Here is a 15,446-nt window from a genome sequence, read left to right on the forward strand (position 1 = left end):
ACAACAGAGACATTTTTAATTCCTTTTATTCCAAGTGGGGCCAATAGGTCTTCTCTAGTCCAGAGATGAAAGACTCCCCAGAGTTTCCTTTCCAACCAGATGCCATGCTGTTGATTGGTCATTCATGAGTCCAGTAGTTGGGATTGGTCCTGCCTAGAGCAGGGGGCTGGACTTGATGACCTTCTGAGGTCTCTTCCAGCTCTGTGGTTCTATGAGTCTATGACAATGATGAAAGTCAGTGCAAAGATGCTTTGGCTTAACTGGGTGTCACCTGGAGGATACTCCTCTTTCTGAGTTCATCTTAACTTTAGGAAGACACCTTCAGGTTTAAGGTGCTTTCTGAAGCACGTGTTAGTCTAAAATGTGCGTGCGCATGCGTGCATGCCTGTGTTCCTTACCCCACGTTTCAGTGCGTGTTTCACAAGTGATGGGATCTTTCTGTGATTGGCTGGCGAGCATGATAAAACTCCCACAGATGGAACATGACCCTTCTGCCCCTCCTTCTTTTGGGGAGAAAAGGGGCAGTGAGAGACACTCCCAGGCTCCTCCATTCAAAAATAACTGTAATCGAAACTCTCCCCGCTTCTGTTATAAAGCAGATTGTGTAGGAGAGCTCACAGAAGAAAAAAACGCACAGGAACGTAAAATCCCTCGTCCAAGCGCACAAGTGAGGCTGAACTGTGTACATTATGGCTTCTTCTGGTCCATTCAGTACGTACATTTCCCTTGTCCCTTCCTCACCTAACCTGACACATACCAAGCTTCAGCGTACATGCCTGATTTACACGTCAGGGACACTAAGGTGGAGAGGCCGAGGTAGGGAAATCTCTAGCATTTTGTTCTCATCATGGTTAACCTTGCCATCAGCCTAGGGTTTAATGCAAGCTAGTAAACTGATCCTCTAATGATCCCTGTTCAGACTCCATTCGCTCTTGGCTGGCTCTTTCCAAGAACCCGGCATCCCTCGCTTCATTCTTAACCACCATCCAAACCATAATTGAACCAGACAGAGTACTTCTGCCCCTGAAGCATCCGCAACTCAATAGACAAGTCTGATCTTCGTGATGGCTACATCTGAGGCTATGACCCGCCCCTGGAGGAAGCCTGAGTATTTTTGCTTCAAGTGGGTTGGTGACGTTATCTCCTTCCTTAATGTGAGCTTTCATAGTTGGGTTACAACATGGCAACTACATTCCTTCCCGCCATGTTTGCTTGGTGCTGTCCCTATAGCAACCAGGCAGACTGCAGCTCAGGGCTAGGGCAGCGACGGTACGAAAGGGATGAGCCCTAACCCTTCCCCTCAGGGTACGTCTAAACTACACCCTTCTGTCGGCAGAGGGGTGTAAATTAAACACATCAATGGTGTAAATGAAGCTGGGATTTAAATATCCTGCGATTCATTTGCATAATGGCGGACGCCGTTTTTTTTTTTTTTTAAACGGGGCATTTCTGTCCTCAAAAAATGAGGAGTACAGGATGTTTTGACACAGGGCATTTCTGTCAAAAATGCCCCGTCTAAACTGCCAAGTTTTTTTTAAAAGCTCTGTTTCGAAAAAAGTGGCGGCTGCCATTATGCAAATGAAGCACAGGATATTTAAATCTCAGCTTCATTTGTACTTTTGATGTGTCTAGTTTACATCCCTCTGCCGACAGTGGAGTGTAGTTTATATGTACAGAGTGCCACAATCTTTAAATTTGGACAATCTCACACTTGGGCCACCTTTGGACAATCATCCTGGCACTCTTCCAACAATCTGCCAATAACTACGCCATTTGAATACAGATGTCACCAATGTCTAGTATCATTGTTCCTCATGCCAACCACAGCTGGGCTGGAGTCGAGTGTTCAGAGGACAGCTGAAGGGTGGAGGTGATATGACCTTAGGTCACAAAGACCTTTGAAGGGACTACATGCTTTTTGAAGATGATAGGATGAGGTGCAATGGCTGGAAGTTAAGGAAGGAGAAGTTCAAACTGAACGCTAGGACAACTATCTCAATGCTAATACAGGTTGAACCTCGCTAGTCTGGTTCTCTGTGGTCTGGCAACATCCAAGGTCCGGCATGATTTCAGTTAGCCTAATGTCCACTTATCATGGGTGTAGCCAAATTTCCTGCAGTCCCATAAAGTTTGTTTACAGCCTCCAATCCTGGCTCTCAGTGTTCTGTGCTCTTGTTTAGTTCTAATTTACCCCTAAATGTCTTCTAAGGCTGTGTCTACACTGCGGCGCTATTTCGGGATACCGCTGGTATCCCGAAATAGCTATTCCATGGGTTTGAGTGTGCCTATTATTTCAAAATATAACAGGCTGACCATGCCAATGTCCCTGTAAACCTCATTCCAGGAGTAAGGGACATTTCGGAATAGCGATTTATGTAAAAATTAGTGCGGTGTAGACATTTGAAATAAGCTACTTCAAAATAACATCGAAATAAGACACGCAATTTGCGTAGCTCAGTGTAGATACACCCTAAGAGCCAACTAGGCAGTGGAAGTGTTGGTGATGCTGCTAGACCATTTTGGCCTCCTCTGGTCTGGTAAATTCTCTGGTTTGACACCAATCAGGTCCCGAGGGTGCCAGACTAGAGAGGTTCAGCCTATAGATACTGGACAGTAGCTTTGATTCCCAGGAAAAATGGTTGATGCAACATATGTCAAGATAGGAAGAAACCAGAAGTGGGAGAACATGTGACATTATCCTACAGAGAGCCGGTCCTAGAGGAGATTTAACTGCTTGAGCACAGCAAACTCTGTGGCCCTTAAAGTCTATAGGGGTATGTCTACACTACCACCCTAGTTCGAACTAGGGTGGTTAATGTAGTCATACGAACTTGCAAATGAAGCCTGGGATTTGAATTTCCCGGGCTTCATTTGCATGTTGCCGGGTGCCACCATTTTTAAATGTCCGCTAGTGCGGACTCCGTGCCCGCGGCTACACGCGGCACGAACTAGATAGTTCGGACTAGAATTCCTTTCCGAACTATTGTTACACCTCGTTCCACGAGAAGTAACGATAGTTCGGAAAAGGAATCCTAGTCCAAACTATCTAGTTCGTGCCGCGTGTAGCCGCGAGCACAGAGTCCGCACTAGCGGACATTTAAAAATGGCGGCACCCGGCAACATGCAAATGAAGCCCAGGAAACTCAAACCCTGGGCTTCATTTGCAAGTTCGTATGACTACATTAACCACCCTAGTTCGAACTAGGGTGGTAGTGTAGACATACCCTAGGTGAAATTCTGCAATCTTAAACTCCACTGGGAAGCCAGCGGGCGTTTTACCTACAAAGAACAGCAGGATTTCTCCCTGCACCTCTCTGTTTACCACCAGTCCATGACTAACCCTCATATGCCACACACCCTTGGTACAAGAGATGGAAAAGGGCCTTTAAAAAGCAGACATGACTTGAGTTTACACTTTTTTTATTAGAAATAAGACACATTCATTTGTGCTCTGAAAACTGTACAGAAAAAACTGATGAACACAGAAATAAGGGACATGGAAATGGGAGGGGCAGGGGAGGGTGAAGAGAAACCAGAATTAACCAGAGAAACTGAGCAGAAAAAGTAGAATATCAACAGTTATTAAACAAACATTTATTTCTTCAATTACATAACACTGTTAATGTCCTGCAGCTTGACTGGAATGAGAGGCGTAGATGGGAAAGGGCTGGAAGAAAGAGGGGAGATTGGTTGGGCAGGGAAGGGCAAAAAGAATTAAAACACAGTAGAAAGATATTTGTATGCTAAAATTCATTATGTGTAATTATAATAATTACAATATTATACAACCCGGCATTTATGGGAGGCCTTTGTGCTTTCCTGTTTCATAGAATAATCTAAAATCTGACAGTTACATCACAGTTTTTATAAGTATCTTTTTTTTTTACTATTTGGATTTTCTAATTTTTTAAAATTTTATTTTATTTTTAATATTATACAGCTAATGACAAGATACGTGCCATTATACTTAAAAAAATAAACCATGTGGCCTGAAAGTAAATTTTAAAAAACTGCTTGCATATCAAGCAACCGCTCTTGGCGGGGGAGCACAATTTGATTTCATTGATTGTTTTAAATGTTATTCCTGTCGTTAGCTTTTTCCTAAAAAAAGAAACACACACACGCGCGCACACACACACACACACACACACACACGCATAAATCAAACCCTGATCTAGATTAGCTGCTGTTTTGGCTCAATGTGATTTTTCACAAATAGATGGTTAGCGATAGCCATTTTAGAGCTGGTGGAAATTGGTCAGAATTGGAATGAACATTTTTGGTGAAACAAGTATGGTGGAAAAAGAAGCGGTGAAAATTGGGTTATGTAAGAAATTCTGATTAAAGTCTTTCATAAAAAATGACAATTGATCATGTTAAAATACTGATGGAAATTATTTTGCTTAAAAATTTTGGACTTTTGGGGGGGACAAAATGTTTTGTGCAAACAACACTGGGCTTTTTCGTGTGTAAAAATGCAAATTAACGTTTTCATGAAAAAATTGAGGAAAATTTGTCATAAAAAACACCCCAACATTGAAGCCCAATTTTTGATGAAAAAATATCCCCAATTTTGTGGCCAGCTCTACCCACGTCCTTTTCTTCCACTAGTACCAGAAACCTGGTCTCTAGCTCTGTGAAATAGTGAAGGCAGGGTAGGGTGTAAGGAAAATAACCAGCCATAAAACAGAACATTCCAACCTACTGTACACAAGGGCCCGTGCGTTTCTCACCATCCTATTTTTTCCACAAGTGACTCCCACTCAACCTTGGGGCATTGGCATCCTTGCCCCTCAGGTGCACGGAACCAAGCTACAGAAAGATATTTGAAATGACAGGAGCCAAAGAAAGGAAAGGTCTTGGGTTTCAAGTTCTGTTTTTATTGAAGAAAAGAAAAGAAGAAGAAAAAATAGATTTTTTTTTCCAAGTGTATGTTACTCATTTATCAGTTCGTCTCAATGTCCTACAGCAATATTCTCCATGTCTTGAATGTCTCCAAGGTCATGGAAGCAGGTCATTGTGGCTTCCAGGGGAGGTGGCTGGAAATACGTCGAATCTCAAAACAAAACAAAACAAAACAAAAAAAGGGAAAAGACAATGAGGCCATCAGAACCTTTGTGCAAGGTTCGCGCTGAGTTTATCGCTTTGTTTTTAACAGTCAATTAAATGACCTACATTCTTTTTGTTGGTTGTGAAACGTCTCAATCTGGAGACTGGATGAATGGGTTTGTTGTTGATTTAAGAGACAGTCTCTTCCCACTCTGCGTGTCTCGCTCTTCAGAGAGTTCAGCAAGTCCTCAGCAGAGGAATGGGGAGAAAAAACCCAACATGCTTCTCTCAGTAGCCATATGCTACAACCAATATCTCTGGCATTTCCCCTAGAACATCCTCTGAGTTGGCTTGTGTCGGTCCATAGCTGAGGACCTAATTTTTCAGATTGGCGTGGGGTGGTCTTCTCAACCACAAGATGCAACAGCTTGGTAGCTCCAATTCTCTTCTTCTCCAAGATGCTGGGCCGGTGGGGGGAGAGGGGGGCGGACTGAAGTAAGCAGAATGGTTCTTTCCCCCTCCCATCATAGGCCAGCCAATACTTAGCTTTCCCCCAAAGTCCTTGGCCAGCTAGCATCCTGGCTGGTTTCCCCCTGAATTAATCCCTGTTCATTGTTTCCTGAAGATAACCCCACTCCTCTTGGCCCTTCTGCTGCCATATTTGCTCCCAGTGTCCTTTTGTAGCTCCCAGTTCCAGAGCAGGAAGACTCAACGTATCTGGCAATGGCTCCCCATCATCCTCTCACCACTAAAGTGTCGTGTTGGTTTTGTTCCCCACCCTCCCCCTCCCATTCTCCCTCCATTAATTTTCCAGGCTCGTGTCCTCTTTGGGCCCACCCAGGGAAGATCGCGTTGTTCTGTACCTACCGCTACTAAGTTCTATAAAGTAATATTTCCCTCTCTGCTGAGAACGATACAAAAGTTACTTCTTTTTTTACCAAAGGTTTCAAAAGAAACCAAACACTCTTCCTCATTCGCTTCCGATGGAATTTAATCCGCTTTTTAAAAATGTGTTTGTTTTTCTGGAAAAAAAGTCCCCTTTTTTCTTTCCTCTCAGACCTCCGTCTGAAGGTCTATAATGTCTTGTCCCACCAGAGGTATGGTGGCACCAGTTTTCTCCCACTCTACAGTTTTTAGTTCTAAGGGAGATTGTGGTAAAGGTTCCATGTCCTTTTTAACCCATGATGGTGGTGACTGGACCTTCCGGATTCCTTCCCAGGGTCTCTTGTTTGGTGTCTGCTGTTTTTCTTGCTAAAAAGCAAAGGAGAGAAAAACAGAACGAAATTACTGCCACTCTTGCAAACACCGTTCTTCAACCTGCTAGACTTCTTCTTTTGACCTTTTATTTTAAAAATAGGGTTGGGTGAAGATTTTCTATTACAAATCTTTCTTGAAAGAAAATTAGTTTTTCAAATAAACAGATTTTGATTTTTGTGTGTGACAAGTGGCTGCTGGCCATGGAAAATGTCAGTTTTTCCACAAAATGCTGAACCCTAAACATTTCAGCTTTCAGACCAATAATTTCAGTATTTGAATTCCCATGAAACAAAATCCAACATTTCCATGGAAGTTTTAGAAGAATGTTCTTTAGTTTAATCTTTCATAGAAATTTGTTGCTTAAAATCATTTGTCACCAGCTATATTTATCCTTATCCTTTCATCTATATCTATAGATACACCCAGAAAATGTCTCATAAATGTAATTGCTTCTTTTACTAACACAAAATCAATACGAGTTTCACTGATTTCAACTGACCCGTCAGAGTGAAAGAAGCTATTTGCATATGTATTTGCATGTATATGCAACCACACTTAAGTTACGGCCCTCGGCATGTGCTGTGAGTATCATTGAGGCTCCCGGGACTTCCAAAATTGAGCAGCCCTGCTTTATATGGCTTCGAAAATCCAGCCAGAATGTATTCTCCTCCCTCTAATTCCCTTCAATTTGGGGGCCTCTCTCTGCAGAGATGTTCAAAAGAGAGGCTCAAAGTGGCTGGTTGTTTTTTGGAACTGGTCTGAGAGGTATCTAACTCAGACTGCAGCTCTTAGCCGCTCTGATCCTCCTTGGTACGTCTCAGTTCATGCCGACTTTGCGAATCCCCCAGCGCATTGTTGTACTCAGGACAATTGGAACACCAGCATAGCTTTGGCATGAAAAGTACGATATAAATGAAAGACAATAAGCTAAGGTGTTTAACGTGGGTGCCTCATATTAGGCTCCTAGGATCATATTTTGACACCTCAATAAATTGCTTGATTTTAAAAAGTGCTCCCAATGACGTCAGCCGTTGAACAAAACTGAACATTTTAGCGATATCCTTTTGATGTCAATGAAAATATGTTTGAAAGAAACTGAATCCCTTTTGAATCAAAGCCTCTTGATTTTTTCCCTCAACTAATTTTCATTTCTAATTGTATATTTTTTCTTATTTTGAAAAATTACAAAAGATCGAAATCCAAGCAGAAATGTTTCCCGGGTTTAGAAAGAAAATGGGTCAGCTGACCCCAAACAGGTTTCTTTTAGAATATTTTTCATCGGATAATTTTAGATGCTGGGGGGGGGGTTTGAAAAATATTTCATCCCAACTTGGGACATAGTCCCAACATTTTTCGTGATACAGAAAATCTATTTTCGAACCAACTCTATGACTGCTTCCTCTTCCACTGCATGTGGCGTAATCTACCAGCCTCACTGCATCCCACATGCTAGGTCTGGTCAGACTGTACAGAACCAAAGAAAGGTCGGCACCATTGATGCAATTGGCCCATCATACACACTCATCATGAAGGAAGGAAGTCTAGAATACCCAGCAGCAAACCCTGATGTGCTAGCACTAAGAGGAACACTAGCAATTGGGCGCCAGCACTCTGGTGGAACAATGGAAACTCTCTCGTTGTTTTGGTTAGTATTTCATCCACCTGCACAGCCTAGTGATCCAGCACCTGCCCCCAGCCCGCTGCCTGGTTTTCACTATGCTGCATTTGACTGAGGCCCGAACCATGCAAGGCCCGATTTTGGGTGCTTTGGTTTCATGGGTGCACAACCCCAGACATCCTGGGCCTGATTATGAATGCTGAGCACCCGCAGGCCCTCTTTGGACTTCATCTGAAAACGTATGGATCCATGTTGTATCTCCCAAAGTTACACAGGAAGTCAACAGCCCAGTCAGAATTAGTACCCAGAATCCTCCAGCCTACTGCATCTTTGCTCCACCTACTCGATAAGTCAGCCCCTCGTCTTTGAAAAGGCACCTGCTATAAGATTAGCCGGGGGACAATGGGCCGAGGTTGCACCCTCGATTTCTGGAAACCATGTGAGGTGTGTGTGGGATGGTATATGGGCAACAGGGTAACTGATGGAGGATACAGGGGATGGTGAGTAGCAGGTGAGCTAGGTTGGATGCAGGATTGCTGATGGATAGTATGTGGAACATTGAATAGCTTAGAGATGTTTTAAGCCAGAATTAATTAAGGTTCTTTGCAATTTTCATAACAAAATTTATTGTAGCAATTATTACACTTTATGTAGCGTTCCCTGTAAAAGACACTCTAATTTTCCTTTTAATAGTTGCTAATTATCCTTTCATCAAAGCCTTTAAGAAGTGCAGAGAGCATTAAACATGAACTGTAGCAGGGGTGTCCTGCCTGGAAGTGGGGGGGAGGTGACTGCGGAGGGACTCAAAATGATTAGAACTAGAGTCCTAGAAACCAACTCTGTATTTTTCAAATTTGATGCAAAGACCAGCCTTGTAGCCCTGTGTGCTCAGCCGGAACTCTGCACTCTGTTCTGGCTGATGGGGAATGGAAAATATCTCCAGCTACCAAGCCAGCTAACAGAAAGACAGGTAGCCAGCAAATGAGTGAATTCGCTCTGCTGTGCACTGGTGTATGCCAGGTGCACACATGGCCCAGATTACTAATTACCTACAACAGAATGCTCTTTGAAAGATCTGAAAGCTCAGGCTGGCAGTGGGGAGATGAGCGAGACAGAGGAGAGTTTCTCCTAAAGAGCCTGTGATGAGCCTCTGCACCGTATGGTACATTTCTGACTCCATCAAGGAGCAGTGTTTCTAGCAGAAGATGTATAGACACAAAGCAGAGCTCTTGAACTTTCTCCAGAACAGGAGTCCCACATGCAGGCCCGGTTGCCGGGAGGTGTGATTTGTAATCCTTTCTTCCAGTCCGGGATATGTCGAGGAAAGCTTGTCTCCTGGTGACTGAGAGGGAGGATTGGTTGCAAAGTGGGTGGTTCAAATCATGTCTGGAGAAGGCCACACGAGGCCAGGGCCTACCCATCTCATGAACAGAGCTGAAATTTTTCAGATTAATGATTCACTTACGGTATGGCTAGACTGCGGTGTGTGTGTGTGTGTGGAGGGGTGTTCTAGATACCGGAGGTATCCCAAAAAACTACACTGCATCCAGGGAATGCGTTTGCTCTTCCACTTTTCTTTGCAGAAGAACAAACGCACTCTTTCGGAAGCTCCCATATTCCTCATTCTACGAGGAAGAAGGGGGCTTCCGAAAGAGGGGTTTTTTTCCGAAATTTGACCTAGTCTAGATGGGCCAAATGTCGGAAAAGCCTCTTCCGACAAAAGAATCGGAAAAAGGTACACAAAATGCGCTGCGCATTTTGCGTACCTTTTTCCGACAAAAGCTTGTATTCTAGACCTACCCTTACCAACAAAGTTGTTTCTGCTCAACCCAAGCTACCCATGAATTTGGATTGAATTCAATGAATAGTTTCAGCCAGGAAAAAAAAAAGACAAAATTAAAGCAAAACTTTTTTGTTTCAACCTTTTCTAAGCTACGTGTTTCAACTTCTGGTTTCTTAATAATTTTGCTAGATTATTTGCCAAAGCAAACACAAACAAAGGGGAATCCCTACCCCAGATAAGTAACATGGAAAAATATATGCATATTAAAAATCATTTCAGGCTGAACACAACTTTTCATTCAGCCTAAACAAATTCCTCTCACCTACATTTTTCTGATTTGGCCACTGAACCAAAATAAATCAATTATTCACTGAGCTCTGCTTAAAACACCCCGTCAGGAACCTGCCAGGGGTCAAGACTAGAGCTGGACAAAGCTTTAACTCTTGCTTCTATAATTTATTTGTGATGAGGCGCCTGCCCCACACTGGGCTATAAATGGTTAATAGAGCCTTAGAGAGTCTCTGCAGGAGGTAGTCAATCAGAGAAGGGGTGAGAGGAGCAGCCAATCAGGGCCTGGCAGGCCCATAAAAGATTAGCTGCAGGGCAAAGCAGCTCCAGTCATGCCTGGAGCTCAAGGAGGGTGAACTGGCTGCCTTACATTAGGGTTACATCTAAACTACACCCCTCTGTCGGCAGAGGGATGTAAATTAGACACCTCAAAAGTGCAAATCAAGCGGGGTGCTAGCATTTGAAAGAAAAGCTAAGTTACAGCAAAGTTTTGGTTCAGGCTGGGCTAGGATTCATTGCCTGAGCTCCAATCCAAACGCCACTTCAAACCATTGTTCCCCCAGCTATTTTTAGAGCATCTGCAGGAGTCCTGCTAGCTTGAGTCTATCAACCCAAGCTGGAAGGCTCACCTCTGCAGGCTCCAAAATGCTGTGTGGACGTACCCAAAGGGACCTGAGGCCCATTTCTGGTTCTGACAGGGAACATGGCCAGCTCAGACTTTATGGCAGACTGGCCCTTGGGACTTCCTTCAAATCCAAAACTCAGACCAAGGCTCAGGTGGGCTCCCATGCCTTGGGAGCTAAAATCAAAGGTGTGCACGAACTCCTGGCACAAGGAATCCACAGAACTTTACGTGGCTGCGTTGGGGGTCACATTGGCTGGTCTCAACACATTTAAAGAGCCAGAAAAACTAGACTCTGAGAGAATGAGAGAGGCCTTTTGTGTTACTGAACAAACTCTCCCAATGGTGCCAGATCAAAGACTCACCCAGGGAGAGGAACTGCAGGAGAGTCACTTCAATCGCTTTCAGAGCAGGCACTGAGCACAGAAGAACCAAAGACGACCCTTCCCTTGAAGCCTGCAGAGGCGCATCTTCTATAGCATGCTCTTGCTGAGTGTACTGCTTTCCAACACCACCCAGTGCAAACCCTAGAACCTCCGCTTAATTTACTAGGAGGAGCAGCTTAGAAAGTGACTCTGCGTGGTTCTCCTACCAGCTGTGCTTTCATGTTCACAGCGCCTGGCTGGAGAGAGACACTGCTTGGAGGAGGGGGTATCATCTATCTGGCCCCGTAGTTTGCGGCGGGCAGGCACCGATTAGCATTTGAACACAGAAATGCATTAGCAACAAAGTTTCCAGCAGCCTTATTGGGTTATTTTTAGCAGACAAGATCTCGGCAATGATTTGTATCAGCCAAAGAACGACCCAACGGGAGGGGCCCAAAGTCATGCTTTAGAACGCCACCTTCTGAGCCAGTGATAGACCAGCACGGAACAGCCAAGCAGCGCAAGTGCTCTTAACTTGCCTGACAGACACTGTACGGTCCCCTTGGCTGGGCATGAAGGTAAGGAGGAAACTGGAGGGACTGGGGGAAGGCATCAGCTGCCTCCGCTGAGGGAATATGCCCATTTCTCCCAGGCTAGAGCCCGTTGGATGCTCCCATGGCAGCCGTAGCCATGAATGCTTTTAACTTGTGTTTGCTCAAGAGGTGGCAACCACTTCCTTTGGGTGCAGATGTGGCTCTGGTTCTGTGAGCCTTTGTCCTCGCCTGGTCGGACTGCCACAATGCGCCACAATGGCCTGAGAGACATGGCAGGTTCTGTTGGGCCTGCTCATTGGTACCAGCGCGTTGCTTGCAGAGAGCGTGTTATCCCTTCGCTCTGTGCGCTGGGCTCTTTTGGTTGCAACGTAGGAGTCCTTCAACGGGCTGGATCCGCGTTACTTTAGAAAACGCGCTTCCCCATCTGCTATCATGCCAGGCAGCATCTTCTAAGGGCCCTAGGTTAAAAGTGCATCCCAGCTGAGCCATGCCAAGGGAGGTGGTGGAATCTCCCTCTCTGGAGATATTTAAGAACAGGTTAGATAGACGTCTGTCAGGGATGGTGTAGGTGGAGCTTGGTCCTGCCTTGAGGGCGGGGGGCTGGACTCGATGACCTCTTGAGGTCCCTTCCAATCCTATTATTCTATGATTCTATGATCTATACTGGCACCCTTTTCCGGAAATGCTTAAAACGGAACAGTTTTCCGTTATAAGCATTTTCGGAAAAAGCGTGTCTACATTGGCAGGATGAGGCACCCATCTTCCTCATCTACGTCAAGAGCGTAGCAAAAACATTTCCCTTCTCATAGAAACACCACAATGAGAGGGAGCTCCTAAGCCATCATGATTAGTCCACGGGCATCATGTGCAACCCATTCATGAATTTATCAAGGCCGTGTGGAACGACTTAAGTGTACAAAGTGCTTTCAGGGTTCCTAAGGAAAAGTACCCCCTACATGCAGAGGGTTCCTGTTACTAAATTGTAGCTCTTTGCTCTTATTTGGAGAAGGTTGTTTTACTAGCAAATATGAACAACTTATGTAGAGGAACCACTTGTCTTGGCTGCATTCAAAGGCCACCTTCCTAAGCCCCACCTGAGAGACCCCAAACCAGTTCCTCCCAACCCTTTCTGATAGAGGCTGCAAAATGGTTCAACTGAGAGAATCCAGCCAGATGTGAGGGTGTGCTAATCATTTTCAGACCAGTGCAAAGGAGCCCGATGGAACCCAAGAGGGATGGCCATTTAAATTCAAAACAATAGAGCTAGCGCCAATCCTAGACTTCAGCAAAGGCGTCTTCTCTCAAGTAGAGATTTGCCCTGAATTTCAGCGTCAAGTTTCTGATCTGAGCGTGATGGGGAGGAGTTGTGGAAGGATTAGGAGAAGCTTCATCACTAGGAGAGGAGCAAAGGCAATGAAACATGCTGCCCAGAAGGAGTTGGAAAATTGTCATTGCTGGAGATGGTCAAGGCAAGACTAGATCACCGCACCAAGAGGTGCTTAGGGAGAAGGAAATTGAAGCTTTAGCAATGCAGATGGAAGAGCAAGAAGCCCGATATCCCTTCTCCTTCCTGATACTGTGGAAGTTACGCAGCATTCCATGATGCTTGTGATATAATTTGTGTCCAAAAACCAAGGAGCTTTCTACCAGTGAGGACATGTGTCTGGAATCATGCATCGTGGCAGGAATTGGTACGTGTCTACAAGGCTCTCTGATGAGAAGCAGAATGCTAATGTTAGTTTTATCACCTCCACCAGAAGAAACACTCCATCGTTGTATAACCTAATCACACACAGAAAAGAAACAGGGGGATGTTTAATGGAGGTATTTGTGATGTCTGGAAGGTTGCCTTCTTTGATATGAGTCCCACCTTCTAGTGCAGACAACAGCCAATGCGAGGGAATGACAGGGATGCAGGATGAAAATGATAAGTTTTTTTGTACTAGTTTAGGATCTTGCAAAACCATATCCCACTTATGATCACTGAATACCAATGCTTAGAAGGCACCTTGTTTAATGCACGTAAGGAAGGGAAAATCATGGCAGAATGTGAATCAGGCTGCCCTGATTATATATCTCCTCAATTCGACTTCAGCACAGGTTGCTACGGCAATAAACAGCAGAAAGCTGTTATCATCCAAAAACCTTTTGATGGTGCGTCTGGAACTAAATCTTCTAACATGAGGCTACCAAATATGCTGAAATATTTATCCAAAATGTTGGAACAACCTGGATTTGTAAAGCTGGCCTGGGACTATTTCATGGAAAAGCTTTAGGCCCTTCTGCTTCCAGTCCTGGGCCAAACTGGGAAATAGGGAGGTGCATAGACAGTGTTAAGAGAAAACTGACTGGTGTTCAGTCTCAAGGCACAATCAATTCGGAGCCTGGGCAAAGATTAGGGTTGGTTCTTGTAGAAGCTGAACCTGCTTGCCAACCCGAGGGCCCTCGTCAGTGTGAACAGCGAAACTCCACATGCAGAGAATTTGCACTAAACCACCATGTGCTGTAAAACTAGGGATTTCGTGGAGCAAAACCCTGAGTCCCAGCACCATCGACTGTAAAATCCTAACCCAGATCTCAGCATTGTAGCCTGGCCATGTGTTTATAACGGACCAAACCAAAAGCTGTCACCTTATCTCTCCCTGAACGTTGGGCTTATCTGTACTTAAATCCTATCAAAATAAGACTCAGAAGTTGCTCACTGGCTAGTCCTCTTTAAAGCAACCGTCCACAGATGGCCATGAATGCCAACTCTGCCTTCTCTTGGGGAACTTTCCAACCAACGGTGGGAACTCCCACCTTAGAGCAATCCCCAAGGGTCTCATAGACAACCCATTGGCCAGCCAGCTTTTCTTTATTGGGGCCGCCAAAGTTCTTTCATGCTGGAGCCAGTTTGGCCACAGTGCATGGCCTGCCCATACTAGTCCTCCCTGGTAGTTTGCTCATTCTCTGGAAGGGGCATCTCTGAGGGAGGAGTGACGCGGAAGTGCAAGGTTTCGCTAAAAGCCCCTGATGCCTTAGAACTTGACATGGATGCATCCCCTGGAATTGACAGCAATGGCATAATTCACAACTGCGTGGGGCTGGAAGCAGCCCGTGGGCCGTCCATGTTTCCAGCTCTTATTCTTTGGCCCTGCACAAAGGGCCATGGCTTTCCCCTGTAGTCTTCCCATAACATCACCTCCCTGCCATGGAAGGTCACTCAGGAAAACTTCCCGACTGCTAGAACAGTAGGACAATGGGGCAGGCTCTCTAGGGGAGGTGTTCACTGCATATACACCTGTCTGGGATGGTTTAAACACAGGGGATGCGTCTAGACTGGCAAGCTTTTCCGCAAAAGCAGCTGCTTTTGCGGAAAAACTTGCCAGCTGTCTACACTGGCCGCTTGAATTTCTGCAAGAACACTGACGATCTCATGTAAGATTGTCAGTGTTCTTGAAGAAATGCTATGCTGCTCCCGTTCAGGCAAAAGCCCTCTTGTGCAAATGCTTTTGTGCAAGAGGGCCAGTGTAGACAACGCGGTATTGTTTTGCGCAAAAAAGCCCCGATGGTGAAAATGGCGATCGGGGCTTTCTTGCGCAAAACCGTGTCTAGATTGGCATGGATGCTTTTCCACAAAAAGTGCTTTTGCGGAAAAGTGTCCGTGCCAATCTAGACGCTCTTTTCCGCAAATACTTTTAACGGAAAAACTTTTCCGTTAAAAGCATTTGCGGAAAATCATGCCAGCCTAGATGTAGCCAGGGTGTTAGGCCGGCTGACCATTGCACCCTTCTACGCCTATGATTCTACACCACTGCACGACAGGTCGCTGCCACGAGGGACTTTAATGGAGCCTCTATCCTGAGGTCAGAGTCCTTCAGCACCATCAATGTCCCATGCCGTCTGGGGGTGCCACGGCCGCCACGGCGTA

General features: G+C 45.1%; 1 protein-coding gene across 10 annotated transcripts in view; it reads right to left on the reverse strand.

Moving 5' to 3' along the window:
• Window positions 1-3,249: 3,249 nt before the first annotated feature.
• ADGRB1 (adhesion G protein-coupled receptor B1) overlaps window positions 3,250-15,446 on the reverse strand; it is a 423,185-nt gene continuing 410,988 nt past the window's right edge. For 6 of the 10 annotated variants that reach the window (XM_075920015.1, XM_075920016.1, XM_075920021.1 and 3 more), the window contains one exon: window positions 3,251-6,300. In XM_075920015.1, coding sequence (XP_075776130.1) covers window positions 6,103-6,300 — 198 coding nt within the window. In that variant the 3' untranslated portion in view covers window positions 3,251-6,102. Of the gene's footprint in view, window positions 6,301-15,446 lie in introns of all 10 variants that reach the window. The other 4 variants (XM_075920022.1, XM_075920019.1, XM_075920018.1 and 1 more) reach the window with 3 other exon arrangements.

The sequence above is a fragment of the Pelodiscus sinensis genome, chromosome 2 (genome assembly GCF_049634645.1).
Source record: "Pelodiscus sinensis isolate JC-2024 chromosome 2, ASM4963464v1, whole genome shotgun sequence".
NCBI lineage: Eukaryota > Metazoa > Chordata > Testudines > Trionychidae > Pelodiscus > Pelodiscus sinensis.